Source organism: Phalacrocorax aristotelis, chromosome 3 (assembly GCF_949628215.1).
Source record: "Phalacrocorax aristotelis chromosome 3, bGulAri2.1, whole genome shotgun sequence".
Classification (NCBI taxonomy): domain Eukaryota; kingdom Metazoa; phylum Chordata; class Aves; order Suliformes; family Phalacrocoracidae; genus Phalacrocorax; species Phalacrocorax aristotelis.
The window spans coordinates 54,803,300-54,828,149 of record NC_134278.1 but is presented as its reverse complement, the minus strand read 5'-3'; the positions used below and the strand labels follow the sequence as shown (position 1 = coordinate 54,828,149).

At 42.6% G+C, this 24,850-nt stretch overlaps 2 protein-coding genes across 4 annotated transcripts; both read left to right on the top strand.

The window, feature by feature from the left end:
- Window positions 1-1,082: 1,082 nt before the first annotated feature.
- On the top strand, window positions 1,083-14,458 carry GPRC6A (G protein-coupled receptor class C group 6 member A). Of its 3 annotated transcripts, none has more exons than XM_075089856.1 (6): window positions 1,083-1,276; window positions 2,893-3,196; window positions 5,112-5,423; window positions 9,216-9,428; window positions 10,839-10,962; window positions 12,422-14,458. In XM_075089856.1, the coding sequence occupies exons 1-6, from the start codon at window positions 1,083-1,085 to the stop codon at window positions 13,540-13,542; spliced, it is 2,268 nt and encodes a 755-aa protein (XP_074945957.1). In that variant the 3' UTR covers window positions 13,543-14,458. The 3 variants fall into 3 exon arrangements, with proteins under 3 accessions (XP_074945957.1, XP_074945955.1, XP_074945956.1); XM_075089854.1 differs by having other exon boundaries at window positions 5,112-5,939; XM_075089855.1 differs by lacking the exon at window positions 9,216-9,428 and having other exon boundaries at window positions 5,112-5,939.
- A 4,158-nt stretch (window positions 14,459-18,616) lies between these two features.
- Window positions 18,617-24,080, top strand: FAM162B (family with sequence similarity 162 member B). Its single transcript, XM_075087504.1, has 4 exons — window positions 18,617-18,897; window positions 19,288-19,399; window positions 22,377-22,485; window positions 22,722-24,080. The coding sequence occupies exons 1-4, from the start codon at window positions 18,783-18,785 to the stop codon at window positions 22,818-22,820; spliced, it is 435 nt and encodes a 144-aa protein (XP_074943605.1). The 5' UTR covers window positions 18,617-18,782; the 3' UTR covers window positions 22,821-24,080.
- The last annotated feature ends 770 nt before the right edge of the window (window positions 24,081-24,850 follow it).

Sequence of the window (24,850 nt, the reverse complement as noted above, 5' to 3'; positions counted from 1 at the left end):
CCAATATCAAGAAGAGAAAGGGATTATTGTCAAATCTGTCTCTTATGTGCATTGGTATTGTTTAGTAGCATCAGCCATGTTTCTGTCCTAAAGAGGTTTACTTTGGTGTTTATGGTTGGAGTTTATGAAAGCTGAGAGTCCGGCCTCTGCTTTTCTTCCCCCCTACCCCAGTTCCCTTCTAGCACAGCATCGGATTCCTGCGAAACTGAGGGGAAAGGTGGCACAAAGAACAGTTACTTCCTGGTCCTCCCACAGGACAGGAGCTGCTGCTTGTGTGCTGGTGTCCTCCACCAGAGGGGAAAGAGAGTGACCTTCCCTCCTGCCAAAAAACTATGACTACTATTATGTTTTCCCACTCTTCTGTGTTTGTCAGACTAACCAGCAGCAGACGTGGCCTGGTGGGTAAATACGGAACCTGATCCAAAGCCTACTGAAGTCAGTAGGAGCTCTGTGTGCTTCAGAACCATGAATATTAGCCTATGAAAGCCATTTTTATATAAAGATTTTTAAAATTTTAAGAAAAAAGTTGAGAGAAAAGCAGTCTTTTGATAGTTTTGGGGTGGGATTTTTGGAGCGGAGTCTGACCTAAAGCACACTGTGGCAAGGGGGTCTTTTTCAGTACTCTGTGGGCCAGATCCTTAAAATATGGTCCTAGCAATATCACTACCATATTACTTGATTGCTTCTTCTCACCCTGCACCCACTTGGAAGGTATTCAAGACAAGCCCAAATTTATACCAAAATATTTGCCATGTGTTTCAGATAAGGTATAATGAACTTTGAACACAGTAGAACAGATTTTATGTCCAGCATTTCATTTTAATATCATTTATCTTCCTCCCTCCCTCTTCCCTCTCACGCCCCTGCAAACCCCACACCCTCACATTTTATGTGACAGCGTTGCTTTAGTACCTTCAGTAAAATAGCCTCAGCCAGTGAAGCAAACACAAGCACCTTATGAGGTGTGACTAACTTCTGAGTGCAGCCCTTTGCTGCTGTTTGTAGATGACATAGGAGCCCCTGTTGGCCCTGCAGCTTGCCTAATTGACTTAAAGCTGGTAGTGAACAAGTGAAACAGAAACATGGCATTCGTTAGCTTTTTGATCCCCTGCTTTGTGATCGGCACTGATATCGCTTTCTCTTGCCAGAATACTGACGACTTCGTGGGCGCCAGTTCTCCGGGGGACATTGTTATTGGAGGCTTGTTTGCAGTTCATAGCGAAATGCTGCATCCAGAAGAGCATTTCATCAAGCCAGTAATTCAGAATTGCGCTGGGTGAGTAATATTGGAAATTACATGTATAGCAAAGAGGAGATCGCTGACATTGGGCATGTACTTCTTATATTAAAATCAACAAAATCTGGTTCTCTTACATTTCTTAGTCTTTAAAAACACCTTGGACATCACCTAAATTGCACATAAATTAATACAGGATGACAAAGTATGGCAAAGTTACAGTAAAAAATACTGCGGCTCTCTGGGGAAGGGAATGAGCACTTGATCCTCTTTCAATCTTCATACATAATCAAATAGCCCTGGAGGTTTGTGCTGAACAAGGAGTTAATTTCCATGTAAATGCTAATTTGTTGCTCTACATCTGAGGTACTCTGCTGTGCGGCTGTTCATTATTTGTTATGAAGTTGCACGTACATGACTGAACGCAGGCAGACTGCTCCATTTTACCTAAGCACATATTAAAGTAGGTCCCCCACCTCACAGGGCAGCTCACTGTAATCTATGATAGTACCTTGCTGACTAGATCTTAATTATTGTTATAATTTCTGTCATTATTACACTTTGTATTATCATTGTGGCATTATGTTATAGGACACACTATATATAAACACAATGTCATGTATGCATTCAGGTTCAGACTGTGCATCAGAATATTTGTTTTGTTGGCACCAAATCCTACTGTGCTCGAAACATCCATTTTTTCTGGAAAGAATGCAAGGGAAACCTGGTGAAAAACTTCATTTTAAGTATATAATAAAGCTTTACAAATCTCAGGAATTCCAAATATGCATTTTCTTTCATTTTAATACAGGTGCAAATCCTCAATTTTTATTTGAATTTTACATGCAACTTAATCCCACATCTTAATCTAATAAACAGCTGGACAGGTAGGCATTTGACAGGATTTATTTTAAAATTATGATGAAGTTGATAGTTTTCCATCATTTTTCTACCAAGTCGTAAATTGTTCCAGGTCCATTTGAAATTTAATTTAGTTTGCAAGATTTGTAAACTTTAGAGAAGCTTGCCTGAGAGGAGGGGTGGTCATACTGCAGACATTTTGTGCTAGCACAGTTCTGATTAAGCATCTGTTACAATATCTGCTGGAGATAAGGGGAAGAGCTGTACTAACTTCAACAGGTTTAGAGAGTATTTTAGGAACATTGGTGCAACCATTAGAATACCTCAACCTCTGAAATATTTTCTTCTACTCTGAAATATTTAGTCCTTTCTTTTCTTTGTTTCATGAAAGTAAATACATTTTTAAAAAAGCTTACTGGGCAGATGAAGTAGATTGGAATAGCCTCACTGACTTTGACACATTCTTCCTGAAGATCTCTCTTGAAAATTTTCATGCAGCATGAAAATGAATTGTTTTAGAACCTGTTGTGGTTTTTTTTTTCATAAAAAACCACTTTTATTCAGGTATAACAAGTTTTGTGATTATTTTGCTTAATCTCCCATTTAGGTGAGACAAAAATATATTGTTTCTAATCTTTTGTACACTAAAACCCAAGCAAATCACACAATACGTACTATCCATCACTTCTTTTCAGTAGTTGTCAAATTCTAAGGGATATGCTCAAAATGGACTTTGCTTCAGCCTTGTTCCCAGCTGTGTTTTTCTAAAATAAAACTTCTGTGTTTCCTGACAGCTTTGAAATTCAAATTTTTCTTCAGACACTTGCAATGATACATGCTATTGAAATGATCAACAATTCAACGCTGTTGTCTGGAGTTACTCTGGGGTACGAAATCTATGACACATGTGCAGAAGTTACAAAAGCCATGGCATCTGCTCTGAGGTTCCTGGCTAAATTCAATTCTTCTAATGACGTTGTGGAGTTCAAGTGTAACTACTCAGACTACATCCCAAGAATTAAGGCAGTCACTGGAGCCAGCTACTCGGAGGTGTCAATGGCAGTTTCAAGGCTGTTGGCTTTGCAACTAATCCCACAGGTAGGTTTGAGGGAGCTATTTCATTTTGGACAGAGGGTCAAATTTACCATGCTTAGAATAAAGGTGCAGCTCTAATCATAGGGGTTGCAAAAGCCACATGTTTGATACAGGGCAGGATTTGACTCAACCCAAGGCTGTCAGGAGGGGTGGGATTGAACTCCAAATGGAGAGCTTGATTCACTTGCTTAAACAAAGGCACTAAGGGCTATTTTATAAGCCCGAGGCACATGCCTTGCAGTGCTATTTCAGGATGATGCTGGGCTCTTGTCAGCCTGGCAGCACCACTAGTCAGTGCTGCATGGCTGTGCCACTTACTCTAGTGTACCTCAGATGACATTCAAGGACTTTGTTCAGACAGCAAAAATACACCTGCCATGTCTAGTCTGGCTGTTGGTGAACATGACAATACCCAATCTCAAGCTGAGGGGGGTGGGGTAGGGGGTGGGCGAGCAAAAAATCAAACTTGACCAGAAATTTGGAAATTCTTTCCTGTGAGATAGGTTGGGTTTTGGTGTCTGTTTTAACTATGGACAGGGAAGTGAGGAATATTGCTGGAAAACACAGTTTTACTCATGTTACTCTTCAAGCAGCTACACAAAAGAAGGAATACAACTTTGGATCTATAAAGATCCACACTGGTCCTTTCCAAAACATCCTTCTCTACTTCTGACCTCTCTAGGACTAGTTCAGTCCCACACTTGCACTTAGGCTGGTGCTTACATCTCTACTTCCACCATCATAAAAGAGTTGGGGTCGAGGCCAGGACCAACAAGGAAAAAGGAGCTCCACTTCCACACCATCCTGTGTTGCAGATTGCGTTGGGCAATTTGACATAAATTATCTTACTGCAAAGTAGCAACATAGTAACCAAACATGTGCAAATGACACAAAATCTGAACTAAACATAACTTCCAGCTGAATCTTTTCCTCTGCAAAGGCAGGAAGTAATTATGAGCTCCAGCTCCACCACAGGAGAAATAGTAAGTAGGAAAATTAAAATGCCACACTTCAACATAATCAAAAGGCAAGTGATGAAACAAATCTGTGCTGGGACATAGAGATGGAAAAGCTGACCCAGCAGATTTTTCTCATCAATAGCATGCGTAACCTTCTGGCAATAATAAGATTTGGTATCCCCTCCAGACAGGTGACTCTCATTTTGGAAAGCTTAGATTTACTTTTTAGGAACTGTCAAGCAATGTATGAAATATAAGTGTAGGGGAAAAAAACCTCCTACAAACAAACAGAAAAGGTTTAAAACTAAAGAGATTTAAATAATGACATTCCATTTACCTTTTTCTAGCTATATTCACAAGAGGAAGGCAATAAATCTTATATATGAAAGAATCATAGCATTCTGTAGTATTGGTTACTGCTTGTTTTTCTGAGGGGTTCTTCTAACAGGCTTAAAGATCCTTTTAAAATACAGCAATTAAATCTTGGAGAGAAAATACGTATGTAAGTGAACCATACTAACATACTCAGTGATAGAAAAATACTGCAAAATGTAAGGGTGCTAGCAATTTGAATAATAACTCGGACAATACTTAATGCTTCCAGTGTTTTAAATATTGTTTTGAATAGCATGTTTATGGTGTCTACACAGAGTAAAACACAATCCTTATAACAACATAATTGTCGTATCCATTTTGAAAGGTTTTATTCTCTGCCTTTATTGAAGTAAGTAATTATGTGCATGAGGAGGAAAATAGTGAAAGCAGTACTGGTCATGAATCTGCATCCAACTAGCAGAGTGAGGGAACCTGACTCATTTGCCTGCACCTGGTTGATGTTCAGTCACAGAAGGAGGGAGCCCTGGGTCAGGCTGGGTGAAAGAGCAACCACGGCAGTTTTGGATGTCTTGGCATCCTCTGCAGGAGACCTCTTCCATAACTGAGTCGTTTGCTCTTCCTAGGTCAGTCCTGCATCATCAGCTGAAATCCTCAGTGACAAAATCCGGTTTCCTTCTTTCTTCAGGACTATCCCCAGTGATTTTCATCAGACAAGAGCAATGGCCCACTTGATCTGTGAGTCTGGGTGGAATTGGATTGGAGTAATAGCCACTGATGATGACAATGGGCGCTTTGCTCTGGAGAGCTTTGGGGTCCAGGCCATGGCAAACAATGTTTGCATAGCTTTTAAAGAAATGCTGCCTGCCTACCTCTCTGACAACACCTTTCACACCAAAGTTGATCACGCAGTTGAGAAGATTGTCAAGGAAACCAAAGTAAATGTTATTGTTGTCTTTATGAGACAGTTCCATGTGCTAAAACTATTTAAGAAAGCAATTGAGAGGAATGTAAATAAAACCTGGATTGCAAGTGATAATTGGTCAGCTGCAGTCAAAATCAGTACCATTCCCAATATCAGACAGCTGGGGACCATTGTGGGATTTGGATTTAAAAGTGGAGACGTCTCCACATTCCAAGACTTTCTGAGAAACCTTCATGAAAAGCCCACTGACAACAACAAATTTTTACATGAATATATTATGCTTTTGTCAGTCTGTGCACACCTGGAATACCATGATTTTCAAACGTGCATTTCAAACCATTCCCAGGATGATCTGCTACAAAATGTTGAAAATAACCATCAGATCTGGAGAGATGATTTTTTGAACGCTAACATTGAACCAGGATTTATCCATAGTACTATACTTGCAGTCTATGCCATTGCTCACGCCATTAAAGGGCAATGCAAAGACAGAAACTGCAAGGATCCTTCTGCCTTTGCTCCCTGGCAGGTATGATGTTAATTCTTTCAGGTGTCATTCTCTCAGAAAAACTTTCATCTCATTTTTGCTCCCACATTCCTGGATTTACTAGCTTGGTCCTTTTACTAAATGACTTTTATTCCTGTTCTTGCCTTTCTTCACCAACTGAAATTACAGACTATGTGCTAGAGCAGCAGTACCTAACTGCTGCAGTGCTGGGAACTAGAATCCAGTTTTGTCTCCCTTTTTTTGGCCCATGTAAGCACAGAAGCTCCTCATACTAAGCCATGGCTGTGTTCTGTGTTCACAAAAATTATCAGAGGGATGGAACACCTCTCCTATGAAAAAAGGCTCAGAGAATTGGGGTTGTTCAGCCTGGAGAAAAGAAGGCTCCGGGGAGACCTTATTGCAGCCTTTCAGCACTTAAACGTGGCTTACAAGAAAGATAAGGACAAATTTTTTAGTACACCCTGTTGCAACAGGACAAGGGGTAATGGTTTTAAACTGAAAGAAGATAGATTTAGATTGAATATAAGGAAGAAATTTTTTACAGTGAGGGTGGTGAAGCACTGGAACGGGTTGCCCAGAGAAGTAGTGGAGGCCCCATCCCTGGAAACATTCAAGGTAAGGTTGGACAGGGCTCTGAGCAACCTGATCTAGTTGAAGATGTCCCTGCTCACTGCAGGGGGTTTGAACTAGATGGCCTCTAAAGGTCCCTTCCAACCTAAACTGTTCTATGACTCTATGATTCTATGATTATTGCATTTCACATACAGGTATCTAACTGATCATGAGTAGCTACATACCTACCATCTCCTCCTTCATGGGTGCAATAGCAATGGCTGTAAACACATGAATCCACAGGTGCACAAGGGGTCTTCAGCTGCTGGGCTTCATTAGCTACCCTAACACTTCCCCCATCACCTTCAAAGAGCACACAGAGTAGACACCAGCTTGTATGAAGGTTCCAGTCTGTAGGCTCCTTGCTGTAATGTCTTGCTAGCTACTCATGTGGGATAGAAATAATGTATAGTCAATCTACAGTTGATTTATCAGCTATTCAGCTACTAGCTGTTGGTTCTGTTGCTGCAAACCACTGTAATTCACAGCAATGAATACTCTTGAGAGATGGGGATATTGCAGGATAGGAGCATTCTCCAAAGAGCTTCAATTTTCCTCTCTCTCTCTCTCACCGTTGTCTCTGTTTTGTCTGAATTCAGGTATTTTCTCCTATAATGAATCTTTACTTGAAAGTGAAGATGCATCTGTCTGAACTTGATTTATACTGAAGTGACTGGTAGGAAAATTAGACACAATCTTTAAGATGGGTGAAGCACTTGTTATCAACCTCTACTGGGTGGGAAAAGAAGAGAAAAAATCAGACAAGTAAACCTGTCCTGACCTTTTACCCGAGAACCTGTTCAGGAGTATTCACTTTTACACACTTTTACTCAGAGGACTAAACAAAAGTTCATTTAAAAGTCAAACAACCACTGAAGCACTCTGACTTGCTCTGACCTCTTATCCTAGGTCAGGGCAGGTCAAACCAAGATAGGAGGTTTGAAAAAAAAAACCAACCAACCCAGTAACAATCAGACTCTTACATGAATTTGTAAATGCAAATGGGACAGATTCAGGACTGCTTTACAAGGGTTATAACTTTATGGAGCTGCATTTACATCATCGCTGAATCAAATCCCAAATTACCGAAATTAAAAGCCCTTTTAAGAGGCTAAGAACTCATGAAGAAAACTGAAAGAGGTTGTTATTCCCTCTGTGCTGTTTTCATAATACGTTTCCTCTACACTAAATTTAAACCCTCTAGAAATATGTATATATAAAGCTTAGAATGCAACTAATCCATATCACACATCTCTGCATACAGATAAATGACCGAGTCGTTGGTGTTACAGACTTTGCAAAAATAACCATCAGTTACATCAAAATGCTGCTAATATTAGCCCCTTCTGTCTGAAGCTCAAGATGTATTCAGAAAGCTCTGTTGTTCCCATATCGTCAGAGAAATTGGAAAAGTGGAGAAGAGAAAGATTAAAAAACTAGCCTGAGCGTATACAATTAAAAAATTCCTATTCAATCCCACACAGCTATGCAACATCCAACTCAAATACACACTTTGGTTCTTCATAAATTGGTAGTGACGCAGTGAGAGTGCATGAACTCTCAAAAAAATTATGTTATACATGAAAAATGACATATTATATACACCAGATATGTTATATACATATATTTGCCAAAGCCTATTGAGGTAATATACCTGTCAGTATGTTCATCAAATGCTACAAATATCACAGATGGATCCATGTAAAAGTGTGCTGTTCAAAGGGCAGTTAAATTTAGTCTTTCACCAAAACCTTGGGGTTTTTTTCTTGTTAATTAATCACTGTTGCCAAAAATCATTAGGCCTGAAAAGGGGTAGAGCTTTTGCGTCTGTTAAGAACCACAGTAGCTAAGGAAAGTCCTTCTGTGATCTCCCCATGAACTGGGAGTGGATTATACGTGCCTTAACCTGTCCTTTTTCTAGATTCACACAGAATGTTTTGATCTGCCTTTTTGTGATGAGGGAGAGTGAAATTTCCCCGTTTAACAGAATGGGTTGCAATACAAAGCTGGACAGTTGCCTTATCAAAGCATGCTTGTTCTGATATTGCCTACAATCTATCAAATATGGCCTAGCTGTTTATTGCCATTATTCCACTGATCACTTCATCCGAGCAAACGGGCGTGTATTGTCCCTGTAACAGTTCCAAGTCACATCTTGCAACACACAATATCAGTCAGAGTAACAGCTGGAAACAATGTTAGATATTTCCAGACACGTTGGGGGAGGTTACTTTGGAACCAAATCTTGCCCATATTGACTCTGGTGACAGTAAAGTAACAACAGGGAGCATCATTCATCGTTGTTCTTTACAAGAAGAGGAGTTCCAAAAGGCCATTAGTTCTTGCAAGCAAAAATCCTTTCCCATCATGATACTGAAATTTCCACAGCTAGAAAAAAAAAAAATACTAACATAAGTAATTGTACACATTGCATAGAGTTAAGAAATTATGAATTTTTTTTATTAATAGATTTTTAAGGTCAACAGGACTGTCTGAGTAACGTAATTCTTCATAGGATGTCAAATTAAATGGTTAGAAATATGTATTTTCATTTTAAGGTTTCTTTTATGCCTAAAAAGCAACATTTCTTTCTAACTTGATATTATCATACAGATGTTATACTATTGAGTTTGTCACACTGACATGATACTGATGTATGTTATTGTTCCTTATACTTATGTTCAGCTCCTTGAAGAACTTAAAAAAGTTACAGTCATTGATGATGGTAAAGAGATCAAGTTTGACTCCAATGGAGATATGAGCACCAGTTACGATGTACTTCTTTGGAAAGAAATTGATGGCCACATGAAAATCACCACTATGGCAGAATATGACCCAGAGAAAGGTGACTTCATCTTTGAGGATGAGGAGAAAAAAAAAGAATTTCTGGATTTAAAGGTAACTTTTAATTTGTTGACATAACATGGGAAATTTGCTTCATGTGTTTTCTTCTCCCTCCAGTAGTTGCAACTGAGGTATGTGTCAGCTAGAAATGTCTCTTGTGGTTTCATGTTCTCCTTTTAGAGCGAAGAATCCTCTCTGGGTTTATTCAACTACCCTGATGCACCCTGAGAACCATGTTAGCCTGTGAGCAGGCTCAGTGATTTGAGATTGAGTTATTTCTCCAGAATGCTTCTAAGAGGTCTGCTAAGATAAGCAATAGAAGTTATGTCTGTCCTAAGGATGCTATTCAAGAATCTTGAAAAGGGGGTTTAAAATAAAAAAGTGACTGTATATAAAAGCCCCCTCTCTTTGTAACACCACCATTTATTTTATACACAAAGACTCATATCTGTTGACTTTAAAAAAAAATAATAAGAAAAAGGTTTTGTTGATTCTTTGCTCCTATTAAAGCTGGGGTCAGCAAAACTACAGGAGTCTGAGGTTGGTGGCACCACCTGGAGCCCTGGCACTGGTGTAGGCAGGACTAGTGGATGACCCCAGCCGGTTCCAGCTGGACAATCTGTCATCTGTGCATGGGTGGAGGTCTTGGTTCATTGTGCAGCTCTGTGCTGCCAAGTATTCACTGCTAAGGGGACAGGGAGAGGCTGCTTACCGGGTGGGCTGAATACGAGCCTCAGCTGATAGAAAAGGCTGAGGGCAGAAGAAAATGTCAACTCTTGTTCCTTTTTGTGGCACTGCCCAGGATGGCAAGGAAATGGCTCACCTCCTTGTGAGCACCATCCTGGAGGGAGAAGAAATAGAAGTGTCCCTCGGGACTGCTCCATTTTACAAAAAATTGTCTTCAGAAGGAGGACCCGAACTCAGACCTCGAGAGTGGTGTGTCGTGACTCACGGATGAGCTGCCAAGGGTCAGGAGTGTTGGAGCTGCAGTGCAGAGCACCCACCGAGGTGTCTCCCCACAAGTTGAGGTGTCTCCACCAGGCTCAGAGCAGCTGAGCAAGGTTTCAGGATCTCACTTGTGAAGCAGTCTGTTTGATTCCCCCATCAGGCTTTCTTTGGAGCAAATCCTCAGCAGTCTAAATTCCAGGTTCAAAGCTGGATGAGACAATTTGATCTGGATTTTAAAGGTACAGACAGTTCCACTGAGTGGCATTCAGGGCGAAAATATAACATTAGCAGGTAGGTAATGCCCTATGCTGTCACTTGTTGACTGTGTGGAGAAAATACAAGAAACATGAAGCCTATAATGCCTTTTTTTCAGCATCATTTTCAGATTCCCTTAAAATACGTTAGATACAAAAAGAGGGTGCAAATTGCAGAATTACTGGAGGTTTATTTTAATGGTTCTTAGTAATTAGTTGGGCCTGAGCTGATTTTTTTGTTGTTGTTTTCTGCACACTGCAGAAGGTTCAGTCAACATGCTCCCAGCACTGCAGGCCAGGCCAGATGAAAAAGGTTACAGAAAGCCCACACACATGCTGCTATGAGTGTGTTTACTGCCCAGAAAACCATTACAGCAATCAAACAGGTAAGGAATTGTGATCCATGTACAGGTTTATTCAGACACCAATACAATTGTTTTGTTTGGGTGTAATGTGACTTGGCAACCTTGGGTATAACTTTGGGATGGGATTAAAGTATTTGTTTATGCTTGGTTTCCCAAATACGAGTGTTAGGCCTATAAAACTTGGTTTAAGTGCTTTTTAGAAGACCAAATGCAAAGCAATTAGATTTTCCAGTTGACTAGGATTATCTTTTGTTAGGATGGAAAGTCTGGCTCATTTATCAGTGAGACCGACTCTCGTCAAAATACAGCCTTGCTCCCCTGTCTTTCTGCAGTACACCCAGCCAAATACGGAAGAAATTCTTTATAATGAGGGTGGTGAGACACTGGAATAGGTTGCCCAGAAAAGTTGTGGATGCCCCATCCCTGGCAATGTTGAAGGCCAGGTTGGATGGGTCTTTGAGCAACCTGATCTGGTGGAAGGTGACCCTGCCCACGTCAGAGGAGTTGGGCCAGAGGACCTTTGAAGGCCCCTTCCAGCCCAAACCGTTCTATGAGTCTACGAAGTTCAAGGGTTACGTATTTTGCTTGCCAGCATATTTTTTGTCTTACCAGGGAGTACTGCAAAGTTTGATATAACTGTACAGTAATATTTTCTAGTATATAATCTGGTGTGTATTTTACCACTGGTTCATTTATAGGTTTGAGCAAAATTTTTTAGGGGGAAAAATTAAAATCGGAGGAGAGAGATGGAATTAAGAAAATTGTGGTACAATGTACTTTTAATATCCTGAGAGCAGAAGGAAATTAAATTTTATCTTTTTAATTGAAATAATTGTGAAATTTCTCTGTATCAGAGGTTAGGAATTTAAAAGCAAAAGTAACCTTTCAAAGCATAATCTAAAACAATGTTTATTCTTGCTGTTTTATTTCAAAAGCTGTCTGTAAAAAGGAAGTTGGGCTTTTTTTCTTGGTGAAATGTATATAGGTCCAGTTTCTCCAAGGGAACTGATTTACTCTCAAGTCATTGTTCAGGTTTCAGTTAAAGTTCACCTGTCCAGAGCTCTGGCCAGGTTATATATTGCCAGTCAGCAATGACCAAGGCAGTTTTAGTACCCGGCTCATTCTCCCTGTCCCCTCCCTACCCCTGGCTGCAGGCAGACCCTGCTCCCAGCCAGCAGGCATTCGGGCTTTGCTCCTGCTGCTGCTGCCACCGCCGCCACCACAACCACCTCTGCTGCCACCACTGCCACCTCTGCTGCCACCACTGCCACCTCTGCCACCACTGCCACTGCTGCCACGCTGCCACCGCAGTCCTGCAGCTCCTCTGCCTGGACAGCAACAGCAATAGTCAGAAGCAATCAGCCCTGCCCATTCCCTTAGCATCCCTTCCCACATTCCTCCTGTATCTCAAGCCTCGATAATCCACTTGGCAGTTTATTTACTTCGGGTTTCTAAGTTATCTTCCTTTTTCTGCTTTCAGATATGGATTACTGCTACCGATGTAACAACAAAACCTACTGGGCTCCCGTCAACAGTACCACATGCTACAGAAAGACAATCCATTTCCTCGCCTGGACTGACTGGTTTGCTATTTTCCTCCTCCTCCTCTCTGCTTTTGGGGTTGTGTTGGTTTTGTCAATCAGTGTAATATTTACTAAAAACTTGAACACGCCGGTTGTAAAGGCGTCTGGAGGGCTGACTGTCTGCTATATTATTCTCTTCAGCCACTTCTTAATTTTTTTAAGCACCGTCTTCTTCATAGATGAACCCACAGAATTCAAGTGTAAAACTAGGCAAGCCCTCTTTGGCATAAGTTTTGCGCTCTGCATTTCATGTATTTTAATAAAGTCACTAAAAATTTTGCTGGCCTTCAGCTTTGATCCCAAGCTGCGGAATTTCCTGAAATGCATGTATAAACCTATTCCCACTGTGGTCGCCTGCACTGGAATTCAAGTTATCATTTGCACCTTCTGGCTAATATTTAGGACACCTTTTGTAAAGCAAAATTTCTCAATCCCAAGAGCAATAATTCTGGAGTGCAATGAGGGCTCTATTGTGGCTTTTGGGATTATGCTGGGCTACATCGCTGCCCTAGCCTTCGTTTGCTTCATATTTGCCTTTAAAGGTAGGAAGTTGCCAGAGAACTACAATGAAGCTAAATTCATCACCTTTGGCATGCTAATTTACTTTATAGCGTGGATTGTATTTATCCCCGTCTATGCAACTACATTTGGCAAATACCTGCCAGCAGTGGAAATCATCGTTGTCTTAATATCCAATTATGGAATCCTCTGCTGCACTTTTTTGCCAAAGTGCTATATCATCATTTACAAGCAAGAAACGAACACAAAATCTGCCTTTCTCAAAATGGTTTACACATATTCCTCCAAGAGTGCAGGCAGCGTTGCTGTTAGTCAGTTTTCTTTGGATTCAAAGTCTTCCAGCTCCCGAGCTACTATCTCAGACTCATGTAAATCTGAGAAAAACTCTGCGAATGGAAATTGCCATTTCCAAGTGCCTGAGCAGAGACTAATAAAAGGGGAAGTTCTTCCTAAAAATACTGCAAGGACTGTGGCCAGGAAAAGACTCTCCAGCATATGACTGAGCAGCATTAAAGTACTAGAAGATGAAAAGCCAACTTTGGGAGCCATTTTTCTTTCAGGTCTCTTTCCTTTTGGCATTCCCAAAGAGAGCAGGCCACGCAAAATGCATTCTTCTCTGGTACGTAAGCCGTTATCCATTACCAGATTTGCAAGGCGTTCCTTGCTAACAGAGTCCAGCCCTGCTCCTGCAGGCACCATGAGGTACGGTCCCCTTCAGCAGTGCCCTTCCATCCCCGGCCCCCTCACGTAGACTTTCAGGAACCTATTCTTCAATCTCACTTCCCTGAGTGAGGCAGAAGCATCAGAAGAGTATTATTTCTCACAGACTTGTAGATGGGAACATATGGGTGTACCCCACTTGTTTTGTGTCTTTGGTGCCCAACTGTTTAAGGAGCTCTTCTTCTCACCTGGCTCTGTTTTGCAGATCAAAGAGATCCCTCTCCCAGCCTTTGTTTGCTAGGCTAAACAAGCTCAGTCCTTTAGTCTCCACTTTTGAGATAGGCTTTCCATTCTCCTGAGCATTACAAAGTAACCCTTTTCAGCCGGTATCAGTGAATCCTTTTTCTTTTTTCCCTCCCCAAAACTGCACACCTTATTGCAGACAAGTGTTGCAGTTACTTTTAAAGTTCCTTGTATTTGCCAGGTTGATAATGAACTAGAGACAGGTCTACCTGAAAATCAAAGAACTGCTCTGGAGCTCTGTAGTTATACGTACGTCCATCTACCTTCTTTCCCCCGTACTCAGAGGACATACGCTGATTCACCTCATGCACCTCCTCTGATGCATGAGGAGAGAGGACCCACTACGTTTGTCCCCAGGTGTCCTCTTAGTTGAGGACGTAATGTCAATAAACACTAATTGATCCCTCTCTTTAGCATAAATGATATAATGACCAGGATCAGCATGAGCGCAACCTGGGAATTTTAGCTTTTTTGATATATATTTTTTAAAACTGATTTTCAACAAGAAAATGACAGTGCACCGTTCTGATACGTAGAAATAGCACAAGAATTAACTGATATGAGCTGCACTGGATGAGTCTCTGCTCTGTAGCTCCATCAGTATAGCTATGCCTTGCCTTCTGTACGAGAGGCAAATGGCACGTTCAGAGAAGGAGGAATTTTTCTGTCAGGACAATGGTACCACAGAGCTTTGTCAGATGCTAAACAGCGGAGCTACGTTGCCAATCCAGGACCGTGAAAAATACTTTTCCGTGTTCATAAAGCCCAGACCATAGAAACTTTCGCTACTTTAATTTCTGTGACATGTTACTGTAAAATAATACTGAATTCCTTGGGTTTTGCCCATGCTTCTGTTTAGATCTGGAATAATTTGATGTTGTGGTGGGCCAAAGCAAAGTTCAGTAGATTTGCTGTTACACAGGCATATTGTATTATTGTTATGTACAATATATCTATTTTTCTATCATTTCTATTTTTATGTTGTAACCCGTAACCATATGATTTTTTCTACTCGTATTTTGTTAAAAAACCCCTTTAAATCAGTTTTCAACAATGGCCAAAGGCAACAAAATTTCTGTGACATGTAGACTATACATGTACTACTCACCTGTGAACACATTTTTAAAGGTATTTGAATGGCAAGGGTGCAATTTGCATACATGTTTGAGTAATAATGTAAGTACTGTAGCTGATTCGAAGAATAAAGGTTTATGCATATATATTTATACAATGAATGCGTTTCATACATCAGGTGTTGCAAATACTGTTCTGAATATGAAGTTATATACAATAAGGTTAAAATTCCTGCAGTTTGGCTGCCAGTGCAGCAAGGAGCATCTCCCTAAAAGAGAGAAGCAAAGCTTACATTGCACGATGTCTGTCAGCACTAAGCTGGTTAGAAAAGTTAATTCAGCTCAAACGTTGTACCTGTATTTATTGTTTTCAAAAGTGTTGAGCATGTCATGTCTTGAAGATATAAGGAAAGGGAGTGATTAAAGCCATATTGTTATTTAAAACTGAGTTTGCTTACTTAATTTCCTTACCTTTCCCCATGAATTTCGGTTTGGCCTTGAACAGCAGCAACACGTGCACCTGTGGGGTGTTTCCATGTGGTAGATCTCAGCCTGCTTCTTACAAACATCCTTTAGGTTGAAAGCTAACTATGGTAGGGCAATCCTCCCTAGACGACAATGAGGAAAGTGTCTTGAGGAACAGGGAGTGGGGACAGCAATATGAAGGTCTCTACGGAGGGATCTTTAAGGAAAGACATCACATATGGCAGAATTTCAAAGGAGTCCTGCACGCTACGTCTGCCTCTCCAGCTACTCAGGTCTTCTGTGTAAAGCACAGTCAGTGGTGGGGCTGAGAGGACATAACAGGTTTGCTAGCTAGGCTTGGCAGAAAAAAGAGGCACTGTACCAAGCTGTGTTATGTATGTCTTTAAATGTCTTGTCTGCAAGAAGCAAGTGATCATATGTAGGTAGAACATAAGGCAATTGTGCTATCCTATACAGAGGATAAAAAAAGCTGAAAATAGGGGTTCACAACACTAAGGGGAGCATTTACATGCATCCCCCTGCCCAGAACAGTATGCATTCCAGCAGTCTAACCATTCTTGTTACCAGGCACAGTTAATTGTGCACTGGTTACAGTGTCTGTAACAGCAACTGTCTGTGCACGGCAAAGACTCAATTAAATGAGCCTGAAACAGGTTTTCACCCCCCCAGAGCACAGAACAGGAATCACTTTCCCTAGTCATAGTGAAGTCTTGGCACGGCCGCCCTGCAGCCACAGCCCGTAGGTCAGACCGTGCGGGGCTGAAGGGGTCAGCTCTTCTTTCTGGCTTAGAGGACGCTCTGCTCACTCACTGCAAAAAGATCCTGATGCCACTTCTCAAAATGCTAACACCTGTATGTGCCCACCTGCAAGCTTTCCATCTCCAAGAGCAGTAGGGAGGATGCACGGTCCCCAGTACAGTGCTGCCCATACAGAAGTCAAGTGTGAAAATGCCATTTGTTGAGGTCAGTGGGAGGCTGCTCTGGATGTAACCACTATTTAGCCTTTTGGGGTTTTATGTCATTCATAGCTAGTAATGCTAAATGATGTATTCTGAAGCCACTGTCACAGCGTACAATATCTTTAGGGAGAATTAAGACTGTAAAGGCCACCAAGTTTTTCAAGTCCTCTCCTCCAGGGCATAATTTCCTCATGATTTCAGTAGCTCTAGCTGTGCAGATGCCTTTCAGCTGCGCATAATCTGTAGAGCAGTTCTTTGGCGAGCACTGGGAACTATTGATGTGAGCTCTGGGCTTCCGCCCAGCAGCTTTGCTGGTGGCTGTTGGAACTGCAATGACTCTAAATGTGCGGGTTACCAGCACGACTAGCAACTACTAGCAGTGTTTGGGATGCTGCTCCCAACGCAGGATGCTAGGCAGCGCAGCTGTGCTGACTCTTCCTACCCTTCCCAGCTGTGTCTCCAGGGACAAGGAGCACTGCTTGACACTGCATCGCTCTCTTTGAGCAGGAAGAAGGCAAAGGGGCTACGGGCAGACTATAACCCCAGTATCACCCTCTAAGTCATTTCTATTAATGTGTCTTCATCTTCCCAACAACATCCTGGAAGACGGCAGAGCTGCTCAGAGGCGGGGGGGGGCGGGGGCTGCGTGTGTGCAGAGAGGTGCATTCTCTTCCTTTTTGTTATTTTTAGGAGGACTTGAGAAAGCCAGTGCGGAGCTTTGATTCAGGGAGCTGGGTTCTTTTGTTTAGTGAATGGCTTGTTTGCAAACAGAAATTTTGTTCTGCAACAGAATGTGGGAAGATTGATTTTTTTTTTTAAGATGGTGTGAGTTAAATGGATTGGAATGGCTTTGATGTTTTACCAATAATAAAGATGTTTTGTTACTTCAATGATTTTGGAATGGAAACTGTACATGTGTGAATAAGAAAAGATCAATATGGGACTACTTACTGAGTGGAAAGTGAGTGCTTTTTTGGATATCTTTCCAGAATGAGATGTAGTCCAAAAAGCATTTGAAAAAACTTTTAATATCGAGGACGCTAGAACTCACTCATGGTAACAAATTTCTGATTTCCTCTACTCAACAATTTGCTTTCTGAAAGAGCTGATTGCTTCTGGCTCTGCTCCTGAAAACAGATAACAGGAGGTTTTAGCTACAAGCGGTTCAAGGCTCCTCATTCATGCCGTTAGGCCGAGCACAGGGCTTTAGCTGCTGCCGCCGGGCAGTGATCCATCCCTGGGGAGCGGGGCTTCCTCCGTTCATCCGCAGGCATTCTGGCTCTGTTTGACAGATGTAAAATCTTCCACTGTTTGGTGCATCAGACATCCTTCTGTTGAGCCACTGTGTTATACTGGCACTGGTATCGTGCTGGCATGGGCTGTTGCTTACTAAATATGTGTTCTGGGCTGGCTTTCTGAATTACTTTTTCAAGGATATGTTTGTACTGAATGTTTTTTTTTCCCTTAATAAAGGTTTACTCTGCTCAGGATGTGAAAGGAAAAAAAATGTTTTCAACTAAAATAAAGAAAAAAGTGTGTGATGAGAATCAGTATGTTTGAAGCTCCTGGAAGTGGTAGAATACAGAATCACAGATGAGCACAGGTCTGCCTTACGGGACTCTAGTCCACCTTGTACTGAGCGCGAAGCTGAACCACCTCAGGTGTTTCTTTAACCCAGTTTTGCCTTTAAGGCTGAAGCTGTGAGGGTAGAGGTGTAGCACAACAGTGCTACACACTGTCCCCCCTGGCATCCTTCTCTCTAAATTGGGGAGATAGTTGTGACAGGACAAGGGGTAATGGCCTTAAACAAAAGGAGGGTAGATTTAGATTGAATATAAGGAAGAAATTTTTTACAGTAAGGGTGGTGAAACACTGGTGGAACACATTGCCCTGAGAGGTGGGAGATGCCCCATCCCTGGAAACATCCAAGGTCAGGTTGGAGGGGGCTGTGAGTAACCTGGTCTAGCTGACGACGTCCCTGCTCACTGCAGGGGGCTGGGATAGATGACCTCTAAAGGTCCCTTCCAACCCGAACCGTTCTGTGAGAATTCGGTGACTATGCAGTGAGTTACACCTACCGGTGCGTTAGGGGAGCAGGGCGGCTTCTCCGGAGGACCGGCCCCCCTCGCCGGCGGCCGCCCCGCCTCGCTTCGCCTCGCCTCCGGGCGCGGCTGGGCCGGGCCGGGCCGGGGCCGGGGCCGGGGCCGGGGCCGGGGCCGCCGAGGCAGAGCGTCCTGCCGCTCCCCGCCGCCCTGGCCATGCTGCCGTCGCGCCTCCGCCCGGGGCGGCTCCTGCCGGCCCCGCTCCGCCTGCCCGCCCCGCGGGGAGCCGCCGCCGGCGGGGGGCCCGCCCGGGGCCCGGGCACCACCCGCGGTAAGGGGCGCTCCCGCCCGGGGCCGGCGGGGAGGTTCGGCGGCGGGGTGGGGGGGCGGCCGGGGCCGCGGCGGAGCGGGGCTGGGGCTGGGGCCGGGGCTCCCCGGCGGCCGGGGCCGCGGCGCCCCCCGCGGCTGGGTGGCCGGGCAGCTCGGAGGGTCTCTGGCGCCCTCCGGCCGGCTGGGGTACCCACGGCCGCAGGCTGCGGGGGCCGAACCAGACCCGCGGGGCTCTCGTGGCGTGCGGGGGTATTTGAGAGCCGCGGGGAGATACCTCTGCGCGGCGGGACGTGGGAGCGTAACCCCTGAGTTAGCTGAGGCAGGGGTTTTCTACCACCCATCACCCGCTCTCAGTGCATGGTTTGACGAGTGATTTTTCCTCATCTTTAAGCCGAGCAGGCTCACAAGGTGGTTGCAAGCTACAAACCTTCGAAGTTTGACAAAAAAATCCTCCTCTGGACTGGACGTTTCAAGACAGAAGAAGAGATTCCTCCGAGGATCCCGTAAGTGTGCTGCTCTCGTCCAAGGGGAACGCGGAGCTGAAGGGAAAGCGGTGGCGTGATCCTTATCTAAAGCTTTTCCACAGAGTTCGAACCAGTCAGTTTTTCAACACTGAAAACTTGGAAACAAATTAGAGGGCAAAAGAATTTCCTGTCCTGGTTAGAGGTTAAGATGAAACTATGTTCCTTACTGCGGTCCCCAGAGCCTGGGATTAAGAAAGATAGCTTCGGTTACATTTGTCTACTGGCTTGTTTATTTTGCTTATTCCTAATGTGCAGAGAAGGAGGTTATTCGCAAACAATATTTTCTGTTTATAGCTCCCATAAACAGTTCTAAGAGAGCTGACTGTCACTGAATGATTACATCCAACAAATTATGATTTACTATAGAATTTGAGGAAAAATAGAGAAGGACATAGTGAGAGAAACATCCCCCAGCAAGGAAAACCAAGTACTTGACATAACCTTAGCCTCCTATTCTTGTGGACCCACTGGACTAGATGGTCTTTGAAGGTCCCTTCCCACCCAAACCACGCTGATTCTGTGGTTTCTGAGTCGCTGAAAGTTAGCATCCCCCCAAGGCCAATTCCTGCCTTTTTCTCAGGACATTTGATAGCTTGTTAGACACCTTTCTCCAGGACACTACTTTTTAACATCACAGTATGTCCCTGTCTTGGGTGGGTAGGCAGCATGCAGAGCTGTGTCAAGCAACAGGTACATCCTCCACCTGTTCCTGTTGGTTCCTGACAGTTTCACTGATGTTTCCTGAGCTGGACAGTGGCATTTCCATTGTCCCTCCTCTTGTACTGTGTTACTTCCACCATCTTGCCCTAAAGAAAGGTTTCAGACAGGTCTCAGAAGCTCCAAAAGCTATTCAAGCCATCGGGAGGCGTTTATAAGGACACCTGTGTTTGCCAGCCCATACACACAACACGCACACAAACGGCTCGTTTCTGTGCATTAGTTGGCCGGCCAAGTGCGCGTCACCACTTCATGCTTTCTGGGTGAGCAAAGTCTTTTTTTCTTACAGATAAGATATAAGGATTTTAAATAGCGATATACTAAAAGAAGTTAATTGTGAGACATTGAAGCTGAGTTGTGTCACTGCTTTAACTATTAAAAAACATAAAAGAATTGCAAGATAGTGTTACCTGTGAACACAGTCTAGCTGCTGAAGATAGTTTGTACTAAGGGTCGAACCTGCAGTCCTTATTTGAAATTGTTGGGTTGTTGTGGTTTGGGTTTTTTTTTAAACAGCTGTTATTGATTTCAGCAGAGGTTTACCCAGAGTCTTAATTAAGGATTAAGTAGCAAAGGCCTTAATGTGCAATTAGGGGAGAACATAACCAGGTCTGTTTTCCTTAAAGCGGAGGCAGAAAGCAGGGAGAAAGTGGAAATGTGCTCCAGAAGAGTTTCAGTCAGCGCATTGTGAAACATGATTAGGCTAGTAAGCCAGACTAATGACATTTATGGTTCTGCTTTTGTTGCTACAAGTAAGTGGATTAGTGGATTAATGATTTTATGTGCTAGTTTGATGTGCGGTTTGTTTTAAAGACAACGCGTGTTTACCATTGTACAGAACAAAAGCGGTTACTTAGAACTGCAGGCACTGTCAGTCAGCTGCAAGAAACGTGGCTCGTCCAGCACGCACACGCGTGTGGGTGTTGGCAGGGGAGAGGGCAGGACGGCGTAGCCGCTCGTTAGACTTGCCCTCGTCTGTTGTATTAAAGCCTTCCAGAGCTGCCCTGCGGCCCTCAGCCTTGGCACACGCTTCCATGGGCAGAACCTCCACTACAAAAACTCCAGCTCTGCCCCATCCCACCGCTCATCCTCTTGGGAGTAAAGCTAAAGGTGTTTTGGGGGAAAGAGATCGTTACAAGGTCTTTACTCACAACGTAAAATCAATTCTTCATGCAACTATCCTTTTTACATATATATATGTATAAAACCATAACTAGATATTATGTGTATTTATATTCTATATCTTACTAATGTATCTCTTTATATATATGAAGCATTCCCATGTAATTTATGAAAGGAAAATAGTGCACAGCCAGCTTTTAAAGAACATCTTAAAATCTGTGCTCCCAAGTATAAAGTCTGACTCAGGAAAAGACTTAGCTAATGGTTTTGAGACAATTTTAGTGATCCAGCGATTTCCTGTGCTGCTGGTTCTCAGGAGCACGCGGCCTGCTCGCAACGGTGGGGGGTGGCAACGGGACCCGTACCAACGCGGCCTGCTGGGCCCTACAGTGCCTCTTGCAGCAACTACTGCCAGACGCAGGGCAGGAGTTTTCATTACTTTTTGCCTTTGGTGACCAGCAAAAATAATCACGTGGGTTGTTCTTGTTTAGGCGTGTGTTCCTGCAACAGTGAGGAGGCTGTTTGAACGTTCAAAGTTCCAGTATTAATGGCTCCTACATTCAAATAAATATGTTCAAATAAAGCTGCTGCTTTTCTAAAGAACTAAAGACTCCTAACTCGTAGCAGCACAAACTGTTTTAATCACCTATCCAAGTATGTCAAGCCCCTAGCCTATAGCATACAGGACACCATCTAAACAGGTTAGAAATCACACTGATTTCTGAAGTTGATTTTGAATAAGAGGAACTTGCTTTCACCACATCTGATTGACACCACCTCTAGTTCTCCATCTGTTTAAATAGAGCTTACGGGGTGATTTCTGGTGTATTTACTCCAAGTATCTAAATGCAAATATTTATTGCATGAGCAATTTTTTTTTCAGCTGAAAAAAGATCAACTTCTATCCATTAAATGTTGCTTTTCCACTGGAAATGGATTTGGGGCAGAAGAGGGCAAGCTCTGGGGTGGCACGTAAGCAAGCGTAGCAAGCTGAAGATGCTTGTTTTAGAAGCTAATTCTAGTTTTATTTTTCAATGGCGATGTTACATCTGCAATGCTTTGAAGAACAGGTACTTCACAGTTTTGTAATGACTCGATTCAATAACTTTAATTGCAGGCCTGAGATGCTAGACAGGGCAAGAAACAAAGCTCGAGTTAAAGCTTGTTACATCATGATTGGACTCTCAGTTGTCGCCTGTTTCGCAGTGATCGCCTCAGCTAAAAAGGTGAGCCCAGCGCTAGCGAGCTATCACATAGCATACTTAAAAATGATGGGAGTTCTGTGAAAAGGAGACAAACCTAAACAGCAGCAGCCTACACCCACCCTAGTTTTAGCTAACCTACGTTCCCGTCCCCCCGACACGGAAGCAGTCGCTGGCTGTTCCTGGGATGGGGTGGCTTTCCCCGAGGCGCATCGTTACTCCTACTGCACCGCTCTGACGTAGGTGTTCTGCTTCCGCAGGCAGCTGCGCGTCACGAGTCCTTAACAAGCTGGAACCTGGCAAAGAAGGCCAAGTGGCGGGAAGAGGCCGCGCTAGCAGCGGAGTCCAAGACAAAGTAACTTAGTATGAAATGCCAAATGTCCTTGTAGGAGCAGAATTGCTGAGTGATTAGTGAATTTCACCAATAAATGGAAAACCATAGCATTGCACACGCTGGAACCAACAAGGATCATTACAGGATCACAAAAAAAAAATGGAGGGTCTCTTTTCCTAAAGAGATACACACTGTACTTTTTGCAGATTACTAAAATCAGGATGTTTTGCGCATGATTAAAAGCAGTAGTTAATTTCAAAGGAGATGAGGTAGTTTCCTGAGAATGTCAGGTACAGGGGGAACCAAGTTTCCACTATCGGTCCTAAAAACTTTCTTTCAGGCTTATCTTGAGCTGTTACACAGAGAGGAGTTCCTTACAGAAAAACTAGCTGTATTTTTCATTGAAAGGTTAAATGCAGCAAAGACCAAGCAGTAATGAAATGAAGGTACGAAAACTGCAAAAATAAGGAGACTTACGCAATTCACTTTTGCGATTGTAAATAAAGAACAAACTGTAATCAGCCAGAACGTTACCCAGCTTATACACTGAGAAGAGGAGGTTTGGAGACGGGAGGGAAGGGGAAATGGCCCGGGAACTCCGCAAGTTCTCAAGTCCTTCCCAAAGTGGTCAGTTCTGCAGGCAGAGACAGGGCTGTGATTATCGTACAAGCGTATGTTTGGCTTGATTTAAACAAAACATGTTTTAAACCAAAAAGTTTTTTGTCTGGTGACAGTGCCTAGTTTTAGAGCGCACAAATCAGCCAGTTTGAATTCATTTGCCTCGATGCTGCATTCAAAATGGCATTTGTGTTTTCTAGCTGAAGAAGCCACACTTATTGAAACACTAAATAAATACAATAAATGTCTGTAAAATAGGTTTTATTTGTTTCTGTATGGTATTTGGAGATTTAACATTCCATAATATTGCATACTACTCATATGTGTTCTGTTACAGTAACGGGCCTTTGGCCTGGATTTAAAGATGCACTATTACTATCTGAAGTTAGTATAGGTATTTTAGTTTCCACACATTATATGGAGGTATTGTGCCATAAGTAACTGAAATTTCTCATTCCAGATTGCAGTGATCTCTTGAGGTCACAGTTAAACGTCACACATCAATTGGCAGACCTACTACAAAAATCCTCAGTTGTACAATTTAATAAATTTAAACCAACTGAGAACTAACCGTGGAGGAGAGACAATAGTGCATCTTTTCTGTTTGTGTTTTTTTTAAAAAAAAAACAGACAGACCCAACAATAAATATTTTCCAGTTGAAAACTTGTTCTACAGCGAACTTATTTCTGTGCCAACACTATTACTATTTTCTGACTGCTGCTAGCAACAGTGTTTAAAGCAAATACTAGAAAATTAAAAAGCTGTATGAACCAGTCCTCGGACAAAAGTGCAATGATGAAAAAATTTGATATGACTCAGTGTATCAAGAGTAGGGAACTCAAAAAAAAAATTTTACGCTTTGCATAGTTGCATAGATTAGCTAGTTAGTATTCACATTTAAGCAGAACAAATTAAAACCGAAACCACAAAACCCAAACCCCTGTATTTTTAAACAGCCTTTGTAACTGAGGGGGCACTTCAGATTCCACATAACCAAACTCAGAGATTTTCTTCTTTCAGTTTTTTTTTTTTTTTCCCCCTCCACACTGGGTTCATCTGTTTAGGCAACATCATCATATTCACGCCCCTGCCTGACCATAAGTCATCTCCTCTGCTTTCACATTGTTCATTTATGTGCTTTTTGACAAAGCGTGGTGTAAACCCAGTGGTAAGATAGGAGAAGCCATCCTGTATGTTTATACTTTAAAGAACTTTCATTATTATTTCTTAACAATTTTAAGGTAAACCAAACGTTGAGTTTAAATAACGATTTTCATTAGCTAAAGTCCATCAATTTTAGTTCCCTTTTAAACCTTTACATTTAAATGTACCAGAGGCATGAAATATAGTTTATCTAAATACTTAAAGTGCAGCCACTAACCATTCACACATACAGAATAATATATCCACAAAACTGAAGACATTCTTTCAAAACA

What these genes read in the sequence shown, in the direction of transcription:
- GPRC6A (XM_075089854.1), top strand. Translation starts at nt 1,083, where the DNA reads ATGGCATTCGTTAGCTTTTTGATCCCCTGCTTTGTGATCGGCACTGAT. An exon ending in CTTTGCAACTAATCCCACAG is followed by an intron (nt 3,197 to 5,111) that starts GTAGGTTTGAGG and finishes TGCTCTTCCTAG; the next exon opens with GTCAGTCCTGCATCATCAGC. An exon ending in AAGAATTTCTGGATTTAAAG is followed by an intron (nt 9,429 to 10,838) that starts GTAACTTTTAAT and finishes TGCACACTGCAG; the next exon opens with AAGGTTCAGTCAACATGCTC.
- FAM162B (XM_075087504.1), top strand. Translation starts at nt 18,783, where the DNA reads ATGCTGCCGTCGCGCCTCCGCCCGGGGCGGCTCCTGCCGGCCCCGCTC. An exon ending in GAGATTCCTCCGAGGATCCC is followed by an intron (nt 19,400 to 22,376) that starts GTAAGTGTGCTG and finishes CTTTAATTGCAG; the next exon opens with GCCTGAGATGCTAGACAGGG. An exon ending in TGATCGCCTCAGCTAAAAAG is followed by an intron (nt 22,486 to 22,721) that starts GTGAGCCCAGCG and finishes CTGCTTCCGCAG; the next exon opens with GCAGCTGCGCGTCACGAGTC.